This window comes from Xiphophorus couchianus, chromosome 22 (assembly GCF_001444195.1).
Source record: "Xiphophorus couchianus chromosome 22, X_couchianus-1.0, whole genome shotgun sequence".
NCBI classification, from domain to species: Eukaryota; Metazoa; Chordata; class Actinopteri; order Cyprinodontiformes; family Poeciliidae; genus Xiphophorus; species Xiphophorus couchianus.
The window spans coordinates 9,574,163-9,596,447 of NC_040249.1; the positions used below are offsets into that span (position 1 = coordinate 9,574,163).

Sequence of the window (22,285 nt, forward strand, 5' to 3'; positions counted from 1 at the left end):
TTTTATTAACAAAACTTTCTGCAGTCTGCAATTTTGACTGGTATTTTTAAGATTTTGATTGACTGCAGGAAACTTTTATTTGAATGTCATTATGCACGTGTCTTATATGGTGTTCTGATAGAACTAGTAGAAACAGTTGGTCTCTGAATGCAAAAGTATTTCTTTCAGCATTTTTCTTCAGATAATTGTATGATGAAAAAAACTTTTTCCTTTCAGTCAGCTTACGAGGTGAGGAAGTGAACGTAATATTGGAATTTCCAGACACGTTTCAGATGTATAGCACATTTTTTATGTGATTGCTTGGTGACCTTTCATTGCTTTTCTTTCTGGTGAAAAGCCACTTAAATGAACAATCTTCATTCTGTTGGGAACAACATTAAAACTGCACTTGTGTCTTTTTTAACTTCAAACATAGTGCTCGTGCAGCTGCTAAAGATAAAGAAAATAAATCTACTTTAGTTTGTGAATAACTTTTAGCATTTTCTTTTTAGGTCATTTTTACATAAAGTGCAGCACCAAATTGGAGAACTGATGCATGCTTGCAATTATTACTCTCTGAACAAAGAAACAGATTAGAGATTTATTGTGGAATGTGACACCAATTTTGGTGTTCCATACTCATGACAAGAACAGAGTGAATCTGCATCATGTAAAGGGATTGAAAATACCACATTCTATAAGTACAAATGCAGATATAAAAACACTATGACCATACTGCCACGTTTCACTGTTGAAAGTCAGCGATGGCAGTCATGTTTATATATTTATTCTTAATGATATTGTAGATTTTTCATCTCTCTTGGATATAAAATAGACAAAAATAATTTACTATATTGCTCAGAAATTTCTAAAAACTTTTCCAAGTGATCACGACATTAAATAATCAGCAACATTCTGGAGTTTTTGCAAGTAAAACACAAATAGCAAAATATGTTGATTTTTATCATAGACTACATAATTACGGGTTCTTTGATCACCAATATTTATCTGTAAATGTCTTCAGCAACACTTTGGAATGACCAGGAATCTCTCGTGTTTAACGATTAAAACAAGAATAATAACAAACAACTCTGTTTAACAAAAAGGGCCATTCAGTGTTTTCAAGAGATGAAATTAAGAGTCGAGCATGACTCGCATAAAATTCTCAATTTGCTGGAGGCATTCATTGTCTTTATCTACTATAGCCCTGTCAGTAATAAAAATCTGGTACTAGTAATCTCTGTCTTATAATTCTCTCAATAAAATATGATTATATGTGCAACCACCTGTCAGTGATTGAAGCTTTACTAGCTGAGGCACACATTTCAAGTTGATTTTCTTAACATATGTGCAAAAACAAGAGAAGATGAACAAAAGGGGATTTCAGTTTGTAAATGACCAGTCATAGTTTTGTCATAGGTATGTGCAGATTGTTCCAGGGTCCCATCCACAGTTCTTCTTCATCTGATATTGTGCGGTCACTGTGTTGTGACTCCAGTGTTTCCCTACTACTGTTGTGGTTGTCGACAGATGTCTCTTGCTCCCCGCTGACACACTGCCCGCTGTCAGTTATGGCCTTGGTAATACTGGCTTTGGACCCAAAGGTTTTTAGATTTGTAATGGTGGATCCCAAAGAGCCACAAGAGGACAGAGTGTTGAGGTTTACGTCTTTGTTAGAATGTAAACCCGAGCTCGTTCCATCCTCCGTGTTGTTTTCTATAGCCTCGTTGTCTACAGTAGGAGGGGGTTCCTCGTGAGTCACACCTAATTTGTCGAGTTTTTTGAAATGCTTACTTAGTCGGCACGGAGAGCCCATTTTTAGGTTGTTTAGATGGGCTGGCCTCCTGGTTCGGACGATGGTGCCATTCTGCGCGAGGTAGATATTCCCATTGATGTTACTATGACTGTTGGGCAGTCTATTCTGTTGACTCTCTGTAGTGCTTTCCTCTCCTGTAGAGCTGGACTCGTTCTCCCGATCAACCACAAGTTTGATCCGTTTCTTTCTTCCAGGCTGTGAAAAAGAAAATTAAAAGGTCAAAGTCAATGCATTGCTTTTTTTTTTTTTTTTTTTTTTGGAAGATAGAGCAAGTTGTGGTTAAAAAAAATAAATAAAAATGCAGGCATAGAAATCAAGTTCTCACAGCACAGCAATCAAACAAAAATTGTAGACTCTTTATTGAGGCTTTATGTTTCCATTAAAATCAAAAAGTATGTGAAAGTATAAGTAAACGTGGAGTGGTAGGATGATCTTGGTTTTATGCAAAAACTGAGAACAAAAACATGGATAACAGTCTCATTTACGTATTTTAATACAGAAAATCATCAAATGTCCCTGCAATTGTTAAATTATTTCCATCAAATAATCATGGTATCACTAAATATGTCTACCCTGTAAGCATGGAAAAAAATAGTTTTTTTTAAGCCAGCTGATTGGTAATGTGCAATAAAAATTCACAAGGCTGGTGCCACATGCACACAATGGTTTTGGTAAAAAAAAAAAAAAACATGCCAGAATGGGGATTTTAAGAAAGCTCAGGTTTTGGTGTGCTCATGTGAATTGGAGATCTGGATAAAAACTAAAAAACAAAAAAACACACTACTGATTTTTAATTTTAGCATCATAATAATGAAGAGGTTTTTGCATTCTCCCCTTCTATATGCAGTGAAATACATAGACTGGATATTTCTTGAAGCAGATTTTTTTTTCCTGAGTAAAAAACAACTTCTCATACTATACGACATCAAGCAAAAGTTAAAGAGCATATTAAGAAAACATCTGTCAGTTAACAGTGAGAAACCATTTTTCAGTTAAGTATAATATTAACATTCAGGGAAAACTGATATAAAAAAGAACATGTAAAATTATACTGTAGAAATAGCACTACAATATTGTACAAAAAAAGCAAAATTATGAAAAGCACACAGAGAACATCAAAGAGAGAAAAAAGTCAACGCTAGAAAAAGGAGAGTCAGACTCAGATAATGTGCAGTAGGAAACCAGCTTTTCCCCTACTCAGGGAAAATGAGAAAAAGCAGACATTTGAAACAGTCTGTAGAAGCAAGCAATATTTTTCACTCGCATGCAAAGGTAATTGATTTTATTCACTCTTACTTCACAGGGACAATAAATCTTGCTAGAAGGCCGTTGAGCTCCCTTCAGATTCTGAAACACCATCTGATGTTTCTTCAGTGCCTTCTGAGCCCTTTGATGCACTGACTGAAGATTTATCAGATGAGATGGCGTCCTCGTCCACTTCAGTGATAGGGGACAAGCCTCCGTATGTCTCATCAGAGGTGCTTCTGATCTCAGGACTATAAGTCTGACCACGGTAGGGAGCAGAGGGTCCTGGGCCTTCAGAAACTACACTAGATCTTCTTGATGATGATTCATCACTGACCTCACTTGCAGAGTCTTTGCTCTCATCAGCAGTCCCAGAGTCTTCCTCATCCTCATCCTCACTCTCCTCTGTGATTGCATCCTCTGAACCATGGCTCAGGAGAGACTTTCGAGAAAGTCGACTTCCACCAGTGGACTGGGAGCCAGCAGAACTCCCCTCACTTCCAAGGGAATGCTGGCTGCCAGATGAAGATCTTTTACTCAGCTCTGAACCGGATGTTTTTTTCTTGCTGGACCCCCAAGATGAAGACCGTTCACTTCCTGACCCTGAACCTGACCCTGATCCCGATTCTGCGTCACTAGCTGTCCCTGTTCCTGACTCAGCTTCACTGAGTTCTTCGCTGGACTTCTCTGAGGATGCTCTTGTTGAGCTTGTTCTCTGTGTTGATCTCGCACTTGATCTAGAGGAAGATCTACCGCTTCTGACACTACCACTGCCACTCTCACTTGCACTTTCACTGCCTTTACTGTCAGTCCCACTAACAGTAGCGGAAGCGCTGCTCCTTCTGCTGGCCTCAGTAGCTGAAGATCTTATAGAAGTGCGTGCAGAAGATCCACTTTCTCTAGTGCTTTCAGACACCTCTTCTTCCTCAGACTCTTCATCTGAGTCTTTTTCTGTTGCTGAATCCCTTTCTGTACTCGTTTCCTTTTCTGTTGCTGTTCCTGATTCTGTTTCCTTGTCAGAGCTGGACTCTTCATCAGACTCTGACTCTTTCTCTGTTTCTGACTCTTTCTCTGTAGCTGAGGACTTCTCAGACACTGATTCCTTTTCTGACTCTGACTCTCCCTCAGTCTCTGATTCTTTTTCACTGCCTGAGTCCTTCTCTGTTTCCTCATCTTCTTCAGATTTGGACCTGCTTTCCTCATCAGAATCACCTGGCTCTTCATCAGGCTCTTCCTCTGAGTCCACAGTGCTTTCATTTGTGTCATCTCTATCCAAGTCAACTTTAAGATAATCTCTGTCAACACTACTTTTCTCAGAGGATTCTTCATCAGAGTCTTTCTCCTTACTGCTTCCACTTGCACCTTCTTCTGGCTCACTTTCGGTCACACTAATAGATACTTTAGACTTCCTTTCATCCTCGCTGGCTGCCTGCGAAGCCTCCTCATCTTTCTCGCTGCCTGTGGCTGAGCCATGACTCACACTACTCTGTGACTTCCTCCTGACCTGCAACTTGTTGCCAATGGTAATTCTCTTTAAAACTTTGCTAAGCCGGCTGCGAGCATCCGACTTGCTATCTATTGGCCCAATAACTGCCGGTCTGTCCGTAAGACTATCCTGGCTGTCAATACGGCGGGCTGACATCAGTTTGGCATAATCCTTGTCCTTCTTTCCAGCGCCAAACATCTTGAGCATCTTGGCTTTCTTCCATGGAGATGGGCCAGGAGGGCCGGCATCAGATGGTTGCTTTCCTCCCTTGCCGGCTGCCAGGAGTTTGCTGAGTTTCATGACAGACTTCAGTCTCTTGGCAGCCTTAGAAGGTTCACCTTCCTCTGCTGCCTGAGGTTGCACTATTTCATCCTCTGGTGGCAAGTCCCTAAAGGCAACTCTCTTTGGTGGACCTCTACCTCTCATGCCACCCCGGCCTCTGCCACGGCCCTAAGACAATCATATTTTATTTAGGAATCTTTGTAATAATATAACCAGGGTATTGTTGTGTCACACACTGAATACAATTTAAATGATTGCGTATTCACTGCATATTAATGGTTGTTTTTGCTAATACCATTAGTACTTAAAATATACAATATACAATTCAAGGATCGGTAATACCTCTGGGCCATGTGGACTGTAGTAATACCCATCATCCTCCATGATCACCTCACCATATTCATCATACATGGGTGTTATCAGCCTCCTCCGACTCCCATACTGAGGAAAGTCATATCTGAGAAAAACAGACAACATACATAAATATATGTATTAAATAATGCTCTGCATTGCATTTAATCCTTGTTTATTTAACCGTTCCTTTAATAAACCATATGCAGAAATATCAGTACACAACTTGAAAATGGAATTGCCCCTAGACACGCGTATGCAGTGTTTTGCAAAAATACCAACCACAAATTTCAATGTATTTTATTTTGTATGTCACAGAAACAACACAATGTACCCTATGGGTATCTGTGATGAAGAAAGGAAGTGATGAATAGTTTTAACAATTTCCCAAATAAAATTCGGAAGTGTGCATATATATTCAGCCTCCTTATTCAGTGTGGGTGTAGGATATTAATAAGCCACCAGAGGGGGAGAATGATATAAAGCTAATGCACTGAGTGGCTTAGCTAATTTGACACAACAACACAAAATAACTGCGGGTAGGTCACAGTGTTTCAATTGAAGCCCCCCTCTTACATAACATTTTTATAATATCTAGTAATGCGTGATTAAACAGCAAGATTAAAATGCATCATTGAATTAGTGACTGGGGTGAATGAGAAATAGTCATTTAATTTAACTAGTATGTTTCTTGACATACACAATCTGCATTGCACTGCAATAAATTGATAAACTTATCCACGTGTTCTTCTAAATGTTGTAATGCAGGGCAATGTAAAAAAAAAAAGCAAAAGAAGATTAAATATATTGTTAGAATTTCATCAATGTGTGCAAAGATTCTTTATATAAATTATTTTCTGTTGGATTCGCTCTGCGAAAACCATGATCCAAGACAACATAAAGTTTTATGACATAGCTCCACAGTCAGCCTCAACCCAAACCCTAAACGTTGAAATACTGCTTTCTTCAGTGGCACTGCGATAAATTCTGTTTACATTTTCAGGATTATTAAAAATATAATGACTATAAATCCACACTCCTAAAGATCCCAACTAATGAATTTTATCTGCACAACCCAATGGGTAAAACAGCTACAAATCTCACTAAGGAATCTACATGTAAATACTTTAAATAAAAAGTAAAATACGAGTATATTGCTTATACTGTGCTTAACTTTGAGAACATTCTGCATCACATTACATTTAATCTAGTAGATTTTCAGCAGATAAACATATGCATGACTGTACTTTCCCATGTTTAGTTGATATGTAAGATATTTAATATCCAAAATTAAGGAAAGGGCTCGGGAAAAACAGGCCACTGGCTATCTGTGTTTGTACAACCCTCTCAACATTTCATGTTCCCTGTGAAGCCCAAACTGCTGATTGCTGGATTAAAAGCTTATCCAGTAGGTAAGTGTTCTCTGCATCGCAAAAATAAAAACATCAAAGGATCCACTTTCATCTACTGTCATTTGTAGTTTTTACAATAAACATGAGGTCATATCACTGGATACATGCAGTGACAATTTCTTATAAATGGATGTCAGTGTGCTTTAGACACTATAATTAGGATTGCTAAAGGTGACTCGTAAAATAAGCTAGAGAGTAATGACATTGAGAATTACCATAAGCATAAGTTCGATCTCCTCTCTTTGAACTAAGCTTGTAATGTGCAAAAGTTCCTCTCTGTTCTGATAAAACTGCAATGTAATTCCCAAAGTGGTGCAAGTCAGCTGCGACAGGAGCAAGCTGACTAATGAATAACAATTTCGCTGCAGCAGCTTCGCCTCCAATTGACATGCTTTTCCTCTTCAGGCCCTATGGGTCATATAAGACGCAAGCCAAAACAACCTGAGTACAATAAAATAAAATATGCTTTCAGAGGTGTGAAGACAGCATCCAGTTAAACAATCTTGTTTGGTTGGAGAAGAGTTTGATATGCAAGCTCTGGGGGTATGGAATGCAAAAGTGGGATGAAATGAACCATACTTCTGGAAAACATGTGAAAATCATCCCCGCGTCTCCAAGAAAGACCTTACCATGAAGAGACTTTAAGAACATTGTTAAATGAACTAATACAGTATAGTCAATGCTCACCCTTGGTCATAATTATAATAGTCCTGTGCGTAATAGTCTTGGCCTGGGTCAATGCCCGACTCCATGGAGAGTTCCTGTGTTTCAGAGAGAAAGACACATAAATTACTCAGCATTCTTTAACTAGATAGCTGGGAGACAGGAGGAGCTCAGTAAAGAGTGCGTATACAACAGAAGGAATGCAGTTCCTATGAATTAGGGAAAGCAGGGGAGTTTCTACCTCTGGTCTCAGAAGAGATGGCCTCAGCAGTTGTTGTTGCTGCTAAAGGTTAGTGCAGAGAAAGGGTAAGGCAATGAAAGTGAGGCATAGCCAGGAAAGAGACAAACGCATGACGAATTTCCAGTTTGTAATGAAAAGTCAGAAAGCCCTTTTCATCTTTGTTTACAAATAGGCTTATTTTATAAACCACTGTGGATAAAGGTTAAAACACTAATAAAATAGAAAGGAATGAAAAGAAATATTGTCACAAAGCAACATGATTAGGAAATTGGACAGAAATTAACATTTAAAACCTTAAACAATAAGAATCAATATACATTTTGAATCCTGATATATTGTTAGGTTTTTAATTAGCTTTTTTACAATCAAATATGCTTTCCGGTTTCTGTAAAAGATGTAAAAAAAGAGAGAAAAAGGTAAAAACTACCAATTGTTTAACACAATTGAAATCTGGTATTTTAAATTAATTTATTCATGTTTTATACAGCAACAACACCATCAAATGAATTGCATGCAAGACGATTGGGATATAATTCACCACCAGACACCATTAGAACAAAACTGCTTACCTTTCTGCCAGGGCCACGCCTCCTGAGCAGCACAGAAAAAAAAAAAAGACATCTGACTATTGGGTGACAGCAAGATTTAAAGTGCTTTTAAATATGAAATTCTAAGTCTACATCACTAGTGTATTTATTTTCTGCAGACCGGTAAGGAAGCTGCAGCCTTACTTACTGTGCATTTTCATCTGTTTAATGAGAGTTGCAGATATTGTTTTCAAAAGGTTGCAAAGTTGTGATGCTGATAAAAGCAGTTTTTTTTCCCCAACATCACTATCTCAATTAAAAAGAGAGAAAGAAAGATGCAGTGAATGCAAACATCAAAACAGAAAGAAGGATTGTAAAGGGAGACTCGGTGTTTAAATGGTCATAGTGGGGGACGCTGCTGGCAGACATAACAGAGACAATACAATAAGATGTTTGTGGTCAGAGTTATTAATTTTTAGATTTCTATCATGATACTACCAAAAGCAACAGCAATCCCTCTCCTGGACTCTTTCTTTATCACAAACATCACCTGTTAATTTTTCATGTTAACTTGAAGTGAGCTGATCTTCAATAGTGTATCAGACATAAAATAAATATTTCAATGCTACTTTTGAGAACAATGGGCATCTGCAGTGGCATTAAATAAAAAGTCACAGAAAAATAGCGAGTAAACAAATCACTCCATTCAAACCTCCAGCTTGTCAGGGCAAATAAATAATGATCACTTTTATGCTCTTGGATATATGGCCAGGCAATGATGTGAGATTCCTCAGGAGAGCTGTAATCTGTTGTTATGGGCAGGGACCATGGGGCAGGGACAGGGCACAGCCATATGCCACACCTCCCAGGCACAGCTGATGATGGGAATGGGATCTGATTGATGACCTGTTCGCTTGGCTGTTACCCGTTGCTGCTTCATACTACATGAAGAAAAATAACCCAGTGAACAGCCTTAGGAGGTCTGCACACAAAGAGACTTGGTGGAAGATAATAAAGCACAACGAGTTAAGAATATTGACCTAAGTACCACATTAAGACAATAAATTTGAAATTATTAGATTATATTCTACTGTAGAGTTCACAAATGAGAAAGTTAATAAGTCTTGTTAAGTTAGTTTCTTTATAAAAGTAAATAATTTAGCAAAATTAAGTAAACTGCTAAATTAGCTGGCAGTGGAGCTGCCTGTGGTTATATGCCACACCTCCCAGGCACAGCTGACTTATCTCTGGCTATATGAGTTTATTAGACAAACAAGTTTCAAATAACAGACCACTAAAGATTAAAAAACCACAAACATGGGGAGAATGTGGTTGTGGTCACCCTTAAAAAATTGCTGGCTGCTCCACTGGCTCCCTCAGAAAAGACCAAATGCCCTCTTAAACACTGAAATGGGCATGGTGTCATTTTGACTGTTTTGCAAAATGACACTAGTGGGAAAGTGAAAAAAAACAAATCGCCTGGTGGTTCCGGGATTTTCCTAAAAATTGTCAATTTGAATAAAAATAGAATACATGTAGTCTGTTAAGAACAAATAAATGGTGCCAACGGGAAGATCAGCCTATTGGTGGCAGTGGAAAATAAAGGATGGGACTGTGTGGACAGTTGTTGAGCCTGCTGAACATCCAGCAGGCTGCCACCTTTCCTCCCTCCTGGCTGAATGGAAGAGAGAAAAGGTGGCAGAGTCAAAATATACACATGAAAGCTGCCTGGCCTACACCCTAGGCAAAGTGAAAAATCAATGGTTGCATTCACAGCTTCACAGTGGTTGAGGTGCATCAAAATATTGCAACTGTTTTTGTGTTAAATGATGTTAGGTGTCCTTGAGTGCCAAGAAAGGCACATAGAAATAAAAAGTATTGATAGTATTATTATTATTATTAACTTCATGGTGACAGCTCAAGTCACATGCCGAACTGAAAGGATTCTTTGTCCTATAGTATATCCGAGGAACACAGAGAACAAAACATGTAGACACGGACAGTCTTTGGTGGGAAAAGTAGAGCTTCCAGTTCTTTCAAAGAAATGTTATCCTGAAATAGATTGAGATCATTAGATTTCTTCGTTTTGCTAAGAATGAAACCTGATGTGCATAACTTTTGCAAGCAGACTTGAACAGCCGTGTAGAGAAAACTAAAACTCCATCACCACCTTATCGCCAACGCTCACATGCCATTCCCACAGGTGTCCACTAGGTGGCGCATAAAGCAAACCTTTGAAAGTGCTTTCAGTACCCTTCAGCACGGATACAGCAGCAAGTCTTAAGTGTTGCTGAAATCCTACCATCCAAACAGGAGCTATGGTCACTACCTGTTCCATTGGGAAGGATTGGTGACGACGTTCTGTAGGCTTTGGAACACATCATGTGTGGTTATGAATTGTTAGTGGACACCGTTTTAAGTTTATATCATGCAAAGCGAAAAAGCTGGAGGAGTTATCAAAGAAATCTAACTTTGCTCCATGGAGTGGTGTTAAGGTGGTGCCATCAATCTACCATACTAATGTGTTGTGCAATGGTAACTAATGATGCACCAAAAGATTTGGTGCAAATCTGGTGGAGATGTATGAGGGAGATGTATCTGTAAATTTTTTATCATATAGTCACTGTTCTCCAAAACACACCTTATCATAGCATGCTAATACTGGTTTTGTTGTCACACAAAACACAACTTCAATTGATCCTTTGCAATTCATAATTCTGAAACATTTTTTGAATGGATTTAAAAAAACTATACTTTTCTAGATCAGTTAAAAATTATCAATTATAACCAAAAGGAATTAAAAAATGACGACAGAATGCTAAAACATACTATCCATTCAGATTCGCTCCACTTTCAGGTTGACAGAAACAGCATGTGAGCTGATAGTCTCTTTAAAAAAGAGATTACCCCATGTAGTGAACACGGAATACAGAATTAGCTAGGCTTTGATCTGCCCATCAGGGGTAACATATGATGAATCAAACATTACATTGGTCTGGATGTGAGGTATGCTAAGTCCATTTGCCTGGGGGCATCACAGATGAAACAAAAACAACAAAAAGTAAGTGGGAGAAAATAAAAAGTGGAGAAAGTAAAGAGGCCAAGTGCAAAAAGGATGGAATTTAGAACAACTCAACTGCATAAAAAATATTCTAAAAATCTAGTAGGGAGTGCTGGAAACCAAAAACAAAGATTACCTAGTAGAAGCCAAGCATTAGAGAGCTAACTGCGAAGAGAGTTGAGGGTAAGTAAAGGAGAAAAACACAGTCAGAGGGTCACAAGAATAGGAGAGGAAAAAAGGAAGAAAGCACTTGTTGATAGTCCCAGAGGCAATGGCTTTGAATAACAATTGATTAGGTCTCCAATTAGCCTTTTTTTCATTGAGCTAACATAATAGTTACTACTTTTTCAAGCTGAGAGGCTGAGATCTCCAAGGGAATGTGAAACGAAATTTTTTATCCACACAAGTAGACATATTTCCACATTATTTGTGTGTATTTGTGTATATTATCCAGTTGTGTATATTGCCCATGAGACACTATTTCAGAGATTCCTACAGCTCTGCAGTTTAAAATCATTCCTTCCTGTATGTATTTTGAAGCAGCTGCAGATAATTACATACTCCAAGCGTCTTCAGGGACACCACCGCATCTTTCTGAATGTGGCTAAGTATAAAATATCTGACGAACCTTATTGAATCTATGACCTATTTTACAACTTGGCATTCACTAAGGGTAATTAAGAGAAAACAGATGAAATATAGTAATAGTGTAAAGCACAAAATTAGTTATACATTTCTATAGGAGGCATTATTTAAATTTCTAACGTAAAATTCCAGTATCAAGAAACATACATGAGAACTGGGAGCTTTGAGCGGCTTGCTAGGGCCTAGCCTAGAGCTTATATGATATAAAGTAACAAAATGTGGCTGTGAAATATTAATACTAAGATGGTTAAATGAAAACAAACACCTTTCTAAGACCACACACCTAGATAATATGTTAATGCCAGTTTATTTTTAACACTAATATCAAAACCTTTAAAAAAAATCAAACATTTTCATTTTCCTTTAGAATGTCTCTTGCAAGCTTTCAAGCATATTACGCAGGTAGTACGGCAAGTTTGTTAACATGTTCTTGGCAAGTTGCTAAAATTTGTTAAGCACACAAAAAATAAGTAAATAAAACAACAACATTTTTGTCTAAAAAACTGTCAATTGTTTAAAATATTAGACATGAGTCAGATACTGCACATAATAATCCATACAAACAATATAAAAATGACAGGCATAGAGATGCAGACGTGAAAGAAGATATGAAAATAATAATAATAAAAAAACTAGAATACTGTGGACTGAGAAGAATTGAGTTCACCGAGTTCTGCAGGATCGGAGCTGTTTGTGTTCAGTTGGCTGGTTGGCTGAAACTCCTTTGCACTGTCTGATTTACTTGGTCCATTTTCAGCACAGTTCAAACTTGTTGAATCACTTTGAATTTCACAGCTGGTGTCGATTTGTTTTGGCGAGCTCTGCTCATCACCTGGATCAGAGCTTTGCCATTTGTTAGCACCATCTGATTCCTCAGTCGCTTGTGGCTTCTTGTTAAACTTGGGCACCTTGCAGTTTTTGTCTACTTGGCTATAAAGGTTGGCAACAGATCGCTCGATGTCAGCCAGATTCTGGATGTTCTTCAGGATTCCTTTCAGCTCCTTTTTCCCAATATCGTTTTCTGATGAGGTAAGAGGAGGAGGGTATTTTCGCTCCGACATTGGACGAAGAGAGGATATAGGTGGTAGAGAGGTCGGGACAAACTGGATCACTGGTCGTGGCTGGTTGCTAGTAGGTGAGGGAGGAGGAAGCGGTGGGGGCGGTGGGGGAGCGACTGGCTTTCTAAAAGAAGGAGGCGACAAAGGATTGGTATTCTGAGGTTCATCAAAGCGAGGAAAGGAAGGTGGATTGGAGTAAAGAGATGGTGGAGGAGATGAGGGTGGAGATGGTGGAGGAGATGAGGGTGGAGAGGGTGGAGGAGATGTGAGTGGGGATGGTGGCCGCGAATGTCGAGGAGGAGGGGGCGGTGGATTTTCTGGTGGATCCGGTATGATTTCGACAGTGATCTGACAGGGCTGCACTGTCATGTAGCTGGAGATGCTTGAGCTGAACTTTCTCAGAACAGGTGGCGTTGGTCTCTGGTTTGATGGGGACCATGAAGGATTTTTCTGCGTAATGATAATGCTTGGGGGCACATCTCTGCCGACACGCATGGGGCTATGAGGGTTATCCATGATGGAGAGCAGAGTTTCTGAGGTCAGCTCCAGCACGTCATCGCTGTCCATATCTCTGATAAGGATGGAAGAAAGGGAGCCAATCGAGTCTCTGTTTTGCTTATGTTCTTGAAAGGCTTGCTGCTCAAACTGCCTGGCCTGCTGACGAACTGATAACTTAGACTCCATGCTGTCACTCAGGTATGGTCTATCCACACTCTTGAGATTCTGCTGGGCTCTTCTGTCTGCTTGGAGAAGCTGCAGCTCCCACTCATTTTGGTCCATAAGACCTTGCCTTCTTGACACATCGTTGCCCTGCAGCCCTCTGTGAATGCGAGCAGGCATTGACCAGGCACACCCTGACCCGGCTGAATGGGAGGGAGAAAAGGCAAACCAGTTTTCATTTGGATTCTCCTCCCTTGCAAAAAGAACAGGACTGCTAAGTGGGCTGCTGTCATCATACACAGGGTTGTGGGTGGTGAGTGGATTTCCATCAGAGAGATAAGTTACGTTGCTCTCTGATTTGGGCAAGTTGACAAGGAGTGCTCCGTTGCTGTGGGTTGCAATGGTGCGATAGGTGAGGGTGCTAAAAATTCTCTGATGGTTGGTTTCCTCAGTGGCAGACTTTTTAGCCCTATCCCAGCAGAAGTTGAAGGTGAAAAGAAAAAAAGAACTTAAAAGAGGTGAAAAACAGTGGTGGAGGGGTGAGAATGCAGAGAAAGTTTGAAAAGAATAAAGCAGCGGTGCTATTCAAACTAAGCTCATTAGTATTGTGACAGATTTTAAAAGCAAATCATTGTGCTATAAAAGTCCAAGTTCACAAATACAACTAGTCAACCCACCTGGGCTATTGCCATTTCCACCCTCTTCAAAGTTAAGAAGGCAACTTGTCTACATAACCAAGGTTGCCAAGGTTGGTTGATTTTCTGTGCATAATGACCTCTTATGCTTCCTTGAACAGGTTAGGATCAGTGTCTGGGCTATACAAAACATCTACATTAGAATCTTTGCAAAAAATATTCTAAGATAATAAGAGTTCAGTCTGGTCAGTTCTGCCTATTTTGAACTCCTTTCATAATGAGCTGTTTTAGGGCTTCTTATTCCAGCAGACATTAAAAACTAACTAACATGCTGGAGATCCGCTTGGGTTGCTAGGTTAACAGAGCAGTGCTTCTTGTTAGTGACTTAACAATTAGGGAGTTTTTGACATCATTACTGTCTAGAAAGTTGGAAATATAAAGTAGGTGCGGATAGTAGGTCCACCTTGCCCTTCTCACCCACACCAACAGGCAAGGTGGGCAAAGTCTCCTGTCCATGGACACAAACAACAAGACTGGGTGGACCAGGAATCAAACCATTGATACACTGATTGCAGGGTGAACTCCTACTGCCATCGCCGCTATTGCTATGTGAGAAGAATTAATCAATTTTATTTTGAATGTTGCTTTAACCCTAAAATTTGTCCTTCATGAGGGTTTTGTTGACCAATGTTCTTAAACAGACCTCTGAGATCTTTATAAAGTAGTTGGTTCAACTGGAATTAAAAGACACTCAGGTGAGTTCAATTTAGTAACTAGGGGAGTTCTGAAGTCCGTGTTTAAATTTAATAGGGTTTTCAGAGTAAAGACCATGTATTACAAATGCATGGTTCACTTTTGCCATCCCATTAAAGTATGATGAAGTTTGTGACTGTGATGTGACAAAATGTGAAAAATTGTGTATGCTTTTGCCCTGTGATTTAGTTTTAGTCTGACGAGGTAAAATCCTCAAAAATATTCAAAATAGAGCGCCATCCTTTGGATGGCTTTAAAAAAAACAAGACAATATTAAGACTGAAACACACTGGGTTTTGCTAGAAATAGCTAATGAAGCACAAGTCCATACATCTGCATTTTCAAAATCAGTCACAACACAAGGATATATGGAGAAATATGAATATAAGAAATGACATAAAGCAAAAGAGTGGCCTAATTGGATGGGAGAGAGGATGGATATCTTTAGAAGTGCACTACTACATCTAATAAAGCACATTCTGATTCTCTTGACATACACAAAAAAATAAGTCTAAAAAATACCAACACATGGTAGTGCATGAAACTACCACTCCTTCACAAAGCTCATTTAACACTGACGCAGAAATCATTCAATGTTAAGAAGAAGCCCGGTATTAAGATAACCTCTGCACCAAAACATATTCTTACATTTTTTCAATATGCATATCTTTACCTAAAGCTATAGGCGACAGTGGAGACGAGGGAACAGCTGTTAAGTGGTAATTACTCACAATATTCATAAAGCTCACAAGGGAGGATTACTTACTGCAGTCTGAATCCAGAGAGACAAGAAATGATGGGAATACAAAAACAGACAGATGGTAAGAAGACTAATACACAAATGTAAGAGGTGTTGATGATGAAATAAGGGTACTCAAAAAAAGGTGTGGGAATGTAGCACATCTCTGCAAAGAGACTCATTAATAGTGAGGTTTGTTTGACTTAGACATAAAGGACATATAGACTTTGTTTTTTCTTTTGTTTCTGAAACATATTAGGAAAAAACTCCAGAAATGAATTGCGATATCTCAAAACCCTTGCCTTGTTTTCTGTAAGTAAACTTTATGTTTTTCAAAGACAAATAGTAGCATTACTGCCAGAAATATTTCACTCTACTGCACATGCAAATAGCTACATTCAGCACACATGTGAACTCGAACAGCAAGTATTAACACTGCATTATACCCTCACGGCCGTGTTTTATTGTGGGAAATTCAATTTTGCTGATGGCATAGTACTCTGGACAGACATGGAAGCTAAGTAAGCAGTTGAAGCACTGTGTGTATTAATCAAAGGAAGGTTTATAGCAATTTATGAACTCGGATACTCTTACCTTGAGAGAGGGTTTTGCAAAAATGCATACACTGTCATATTAGAAATACATACATAAGCTATTTTGTTTTATCGCCAGATGTTCTGTGTCAAGTATAGAACTTGGATAAGAAGACAAACGGCACAGGGGTTCAGTGATGCAAAGAGGCATCTACTATTATGTCATGGGTAGCAGCGACAGGTTAACATCTAGAATAACCAGCAACATTATTTAGAAGAATGCACTAATGCTTAGAATCTGAAACTGTAGTTGCATAAAGCAGGAAGGATAAAGCCAAGACAACAACAGAAGCTTTCATTTCAGAGCAACACCTCTGAGCCAAACCTCAGTGGAAGAAAATCTGCACAACTAGATAAAGTACCTGCACATCACTGTAGTTAGTGGGATGTGCAGGACAAATGACAGACTCCAAAGGGACATAACTCACATGCTGCTGTCGCCCAGCTCCTCATAGAGGTTAGCGGTAGGGGCAGCGGCTGGAGCTGTTTTCCCTCCCGGTGGCAAAGCCATCTGGATCCTGGCAGTTTTGGCACACTCTGCTTGCCGCCTACGGAAAGTGTTTACATCCACACAAAAAATGATAAGCAATTCACATTGCAATGCAGAACAGAAAGACACAACCTGGAACAATTAAAACACAAAAATCTTTTATACATCAAATGTGGTTTTGGTGAATCAGTGATGTTACAGACAATGGTGTCCTGTTCGTTGCTCAGCTGCCAGAAGTAAACCGTTTCCATTTTCGAGATCCACTTTTTTCCCCTTCAGCAATAATGCATGTTATTGACAGGTTTTAAGGCCTATAGTTGTATTAGGAGAGATTTCTGGAATGCCTAGTGTGACAACTAATTATCATTTTCTTTTAAGTCAATGCAAAGCTTGCTTTGAAATTAAAATTCTTTGGACTGAATTTTAGGAAAGACACTGACACAAGCATATATTGAGAAGAATGAGTGCATATTTTCTTCACTTACCGGTACATCTGGAAAAATACCACAGTAGCATAGTTTTTTTGCCTCATATGATTTTAACTTCCTATTTGTTTTCCCAGAAACTACAGTGTTTCTATTTTCTCACACTTTCAGATAAGTTTATATGTTGAACCTAAATAGGTTCGACAGCCCTTTCACTATTTTCCAGGGCATTTATTTAGTCACAAGAAAAATATTGCTAAGTGGAACTTTCTGTCTGAGAACACAACAATAGATACAATGTTAGAATGCTTTAGAATGCATGAAGAAGCAGTGATGATAAACCTCTTCCCAGACCTTTTGGGTGAAAAATCTCCTCCATATTCATAACTGCTGTGTGTGCTTTTTAGAAGCAATTTTTTATTTTAAAAGAACGAAAGAGAAAAACGTTATGGTACACGCAGTTAAGCATAAATGATATGTCAGATCAACTATTTCCAACAGAACGATCACGTGTGTTGGCTTTGGGTTCATTTTCCATTTGAATTTTATCGGATTTTCTGCATGAGAAGAACTGTTCTGCCAAATTACCCATCCAGCCTGTAATCCACAAGTTGAGTCAGTGTTGCTCCATGTCGTCATGTCAGCAACATTACAGAAAGGTGGCATTAATGGGCAAACATTTTTTTTACGTGACACAGTTGCAATATTTGGTCTAGGCTTAAAAAATGAAGAAGAATGGAGAAAGAAGAAACCTAAATTTCTATAACACACTGAACAGTGAAATTAGAAATATTACTTACTCTTTGAATCTGATGAAAGTTTCCAAGAAGCAGAGAAAAAGAGATGAGTTAGACAAAAAGACACGTTAGATAGAATTATATACATTTGAATCACAAATAAAATCATGTTGAACCTATGTGGGTAATGTTTTCAAAGGTATTTTTAACATGTTAAGTAGTTTTTTGCTTTTAAAAAGAAAAAAAAGCAACAAAGACCAACAATTAAAGAAAAAAAAATAGACCCAAATTGATGTAAGCCATTAGCCCTGCTTGGATGACTGCAGGGCTCCCAGCTAAAGCTCATTTGTGAAGTGAATCTTGTATGCTTCATATTGCTTATTAAAAACAAAATTCAATTATTCCGCACGAGTAAGCAAATTGATGTTGTAAGTATTATAGTGATTTCCAGATTTATGCAGCATCAAATTATGTTGACAAACATCAATGAGAAAATTACATTGTAATGTCATCACCTACAAAGTGCCATCTGCCATGACAGTTTGCATTTCATCTCTAATGTCGCCATCAACAGCTTTCAGATGTGTTTGGTGCATTCATTTGGATGTGGACAACCAATCCACCCATCTGCCGTGAATAAACATTTGCCACACATAACCTTTTGAAGCACATCAACTTCTACAAAGAGAAGGAATGTCGCTCTTGCAAAAATTGCAGCAAGTCTACTTCACCAATGTGGATGCCGTTTAAAAAAACCCCAACAAAAAACAAAGACGGCAAACTCTTGCATATTGCAGCACAGCCTGGAAAATAAGGGGTGCAATGCCCATTGTATGTGTGCATCGGGTAGAGTTGATTAAGTAGAGCAAAGACGCGCTGCGACAATAACAATTGGCTGTAGATGTTTGTCGCAAATGAGTGCTAATTAATCAGCTTTCACAGAGAATGAGCAAGAGATTAGCCCAGCAGAGTGCGCAGTCAGCATGTCAGATGAAAGATATATAATCAGAGAGAGAAAGCAAGAGAGCTAGAGGTGGCATTGAAGCGGGAAGTGCTTCCCCTTTATCCACAACACTTCACAAGTACTCTTTTCAATGAATTTGTTTGTGTTTTTCCTGGCTTTCCCTCAACAGCCTACAGGGTGTAGGATGTTAAAAACACATTGAAACATCAATTATAAATATCTGACTTGTCTACACAAGGCAAACCCTTTGGCAAAAACTGCAAAATGGCATCTCCCAAGATAGTTTACAGCCTTAACTGTTACAAATTTCCTTGTGAAATTCCTTCAAAAAAGACTGCTAAAAGTTTGTCTATTAATTTCACAAAATCAAGAATTGTGGCTGACGAATTTAGGCACTAACTGTTTGTAGGTGACCATGACGATGAGGATGGCAGGAATGCAGCAGAGGATAATGATGATGGCCAGGGCCAGAAGCGCTCCCTCTGTGTAGCCCACAGCTTGAGCAGCCTTCTTCACACTGGCCACAATGTCTGGTGAGCGGATCTCAAGGATGCGGCCACCCTCGCCCACATGTGGCTGGACCTCTTTATTGATCTCCAAGACATTGCCGTCAAGAAACCTGGAAACAGAGAAATCATGACAGGGAAAACAAGATTATTTATTGTACTCAACCAAATAGACAGCATTTCTTTGTGTATTCAAGTCTATACACAAACAAATGCTGTTTATTTCTTTGCTTTCACACAGTTGTTAACATAAGAGACTTACACTTACACATTTGGTTTTATACCCACTTTTAAAGTTTCTAGTTGGCCGATGTCAGTACATATCAGACTAACCACACAATAATCATTTTAATTAATGGAGAAGAGTCAAGTTAAATGAAGGGATAGTTCTTTGAAAAAAAGTGTTAATTTTTTTTTTTACTCTGCACAAAGGTTCCACACAAGCAGGTAGTGCCTTGCTTTTTTTTACAACCACATTTTGTAAAAGTCATATCCAACAAAACCATCTATTTGTTGTCTATACAAGATTATCCTTGTGGCGTTTCAGGTGGGCAGGTGCCCATCTCCAGCAGTTCTTGAGCGAGAGATGGGTTACACCCCTGACAACTTGTCAGTCCATCACAGGGAGTGCAACCAAATTATGCACAATATTAATAGTGAAGTGAGAATGAAAAAAAATAAGACTCATAAAACCTGATTGAAAAAACAGCTGGTCAGAAACTTAAAAGTAAAATCTTCTTCCGATCAATGATCATAGCTAAACACTACCAAGCTTTACTGACAGCAGCCTTTAAATTGAGGAAGTTATTACGGTCAATATTGGTGATATGTAATAACTCAGAGGAAGGAGAAGAGATGCTATTGTAAAAGAAGCTGTGTTTGTTATGGAGACATGCCAGGTGTTAAATTAGGCTGTTACTATAGAGAGCTAGACCAGCAGGTGCTGGACATTTTACTCATTCACCATGTTTTAATTTTGCATTTCTGGTTGTTTCATACCCAGACTTTTTGGATTCAAGAAGGGACCCTCCATCATATAACTGTGCCTCCCTTAGAGATGTTTTGTCAGGCTGTAGAAAGATTGAAGAGATCTAGACCTGATCTCACTCATCACAGGAAGATGCCTGACAGTAAAGCAGTTCTGTTTTAATCTTTTGAGCTTTCAGCACGTTTGTTTTGGAACACAATGTATTGGAGATGTTGGCAGCCTCTGGAAATCTTTGACCTAAGAGACGAGTCTGTAGGTTCTAGAAAAGAGCCACAGAAAAGAATTTTTACAGTAATCCAAGTCTAAAAGGAAAAAAAAAGAGTAAGATTTACAATCCGTCTGACTTTATTTTACTTTTACTTTATTGTAAATTGAGCAAATAATTATGACTGATGCACTTCTAGAAATTAACATTCAAAATCCCTAGAGTTTGAGAAAAAAAATCTATTTTTATCTTCAAATTTTAATGTCAGTAACACTGACATTTAATATTATGATAACATAAAAGCTAACTGTGAATTTGATCAGACAAAAATATTAAAATATTTAACATCCATGGTTATAATCACTACTTCAGTTTTATTAACAGACATGTAGCTAAAATAGCATCTATATTGTAGAAATATTATGTTGTTAAAGAAGCAAAAAGATAATAGCTTTCAAACATCCTCCATCACAAAGAAGCACACATGATGCCACGTCCAATTACTGTCATTTCTCTTTTTACATAGGTGGAAAAATAAGTCTAGATGAAGGTCATTAATTGGTTTGTGGCAATCAATCCTCTAGAGAGCTGAAATAGTTGTGAGTGTTGCATTCAAGGTGGAACAGGGACAGGCTGTACAACACTCGCTAACAACACCGTCTTTCTCCTTCTGTGACAAAGTCACAGCCATATAACATGCAATTACCCCTCAGCACTGTCAGACATGTGTTGCATGCATAAATAGCTTTTCATTTTGAATTTATATGGGTTTCTGGCTGTATTTAAAGGAAGGAGATGCTTATAAAACAGCACTAATGTATTAAAACTAGCTACAATCTCTTTTTATTGGCTTCACCACCATTGCAACTGATAGTTTGGTAAATGCCAAAAAAGCAGCTTACAAAACACAAGTAATACCCTTCACTTGGCTCAAAGTCCTGTCTTGTCTCTAGTGCTCCTTAGATTGTGAAAAGTACACATGTATTTTTCAAATGAACTTAGTTTTTTTTTGTCTCAAAGGTGAAAGATGGGTTTCTTTCAGCATAAAAAAAGGAATGACCATCAACAAGGATTCATAGAAATATACATGGATATAGACTGATCAATATGAGCTATGCAGGAAACTAAAAAAACTGTTTCATGTGTAATTGCTGTGTGACTACTACATGATGAATACATTATATTGTAAAATTCCAAAATGCTTTAAACCTTAGAATGAAAGATTAGTCGCTGACATTCTTAGTGACAAAGCTTCGGACAAACTTCACTAAGGTTTTATTACGTAACTGAAAATGTTAAATATTGGAACTCAAGGTGTCACAATCCTGATCACCTAATTAGCTTGAAGCACAAGCAAAGATTTTCTGAGTCTTTAAATGATCTTTTAGTCTGGGTCTGTTGGTTACACACTCATGGAGAAGACTGTTGATGTGACAAGTCCAGAAAACAGGCATTGGTGCCCTACTCTAGGAAGGAAAGTCACAAGATTGCAAAAGAACTATACTTCAGTCACAGAATGCTGTATCCAAGCATATTAAAGAGCTGAGTGGGGTAGGAAAAGACACAGCGAGGATAATCTGTCACGCAAAATCCATTCAAGAATTTGAGGAAGCTTCATAAAGGGAGAATGAGGTAGGAGTTAGCAGATCAAGAGCCAATACACCGAAACAAATCCTTTCCTGAACCAGAGACATCATCAGAGGTGTGGGCTGAGGGGAAAAAGAAATGGGCTCAAACATTTCTCAGTGGTCCACAATACTCTTTTCAGATGAAAATAAAGTTTGTATTCATAAAAAAATCAAGGTCCCAAGTTCTGGAGGAATA

The 22,285-nt window shown here is 38.5% G+C and overlaps 1 protein-coding gene across 2 annotated transcripts in view; it reads right to left on the reverse strand.

The window, feature by feature from the left end:
* Window positions 1-565: 565 nt before the first annotated feature.
* Window positions 566-22,285, reverse strand: part of LOC114138396 (protocadherin-15-like) — a 175,653-nt gene continuing 153,933 nt past the window's right edge. The window contains exons 32-40 of one of the 2 annotated variants that reach the window (XM_028007618.1): window positions 19,163-19,381; window positions 17,862-17,870; window positions 16,575-16,694; window positions 8,045-8,066; window positions 7,476-7,517; window positions 7,259-7,332; window positions 5,151-5,265; window positions 3,092-4,976; window positions 1,884-1,990 (exon numbers count right to left, since the gene is read on the reverse strand). In XM_028007618.1, the coding sequence (XP_027863419.1) occupies window positions 3,114-4,976; window positions 5,151-5,265; window positions 7,259-7,332; window positions 7,476-7,517; window positions 8,045-8,066; window positions 16,575-16,694; window positions 17,862-17,870; window positions 19,163-19,381 (2,464 nt within the window). In that variant the 3' untranslated portion in view covers window positions 1,884-1,990; window positions 3,092-3,113. Of the gene's footprint in view, window positions 1,991-3,091; window positions 4,977-5,150; window positions 5,266-7,258; window positions 7,333-7,475; window positions 7,518-8,044; window positions 8,067-16,574; window positions 16,695-17,861; window positions 17,871-19,162; window positions 19,382-22,285 lie in introns of both variants that reach the window. The other variant, XM_028007619.1, reaches the window with a different exon arrangement.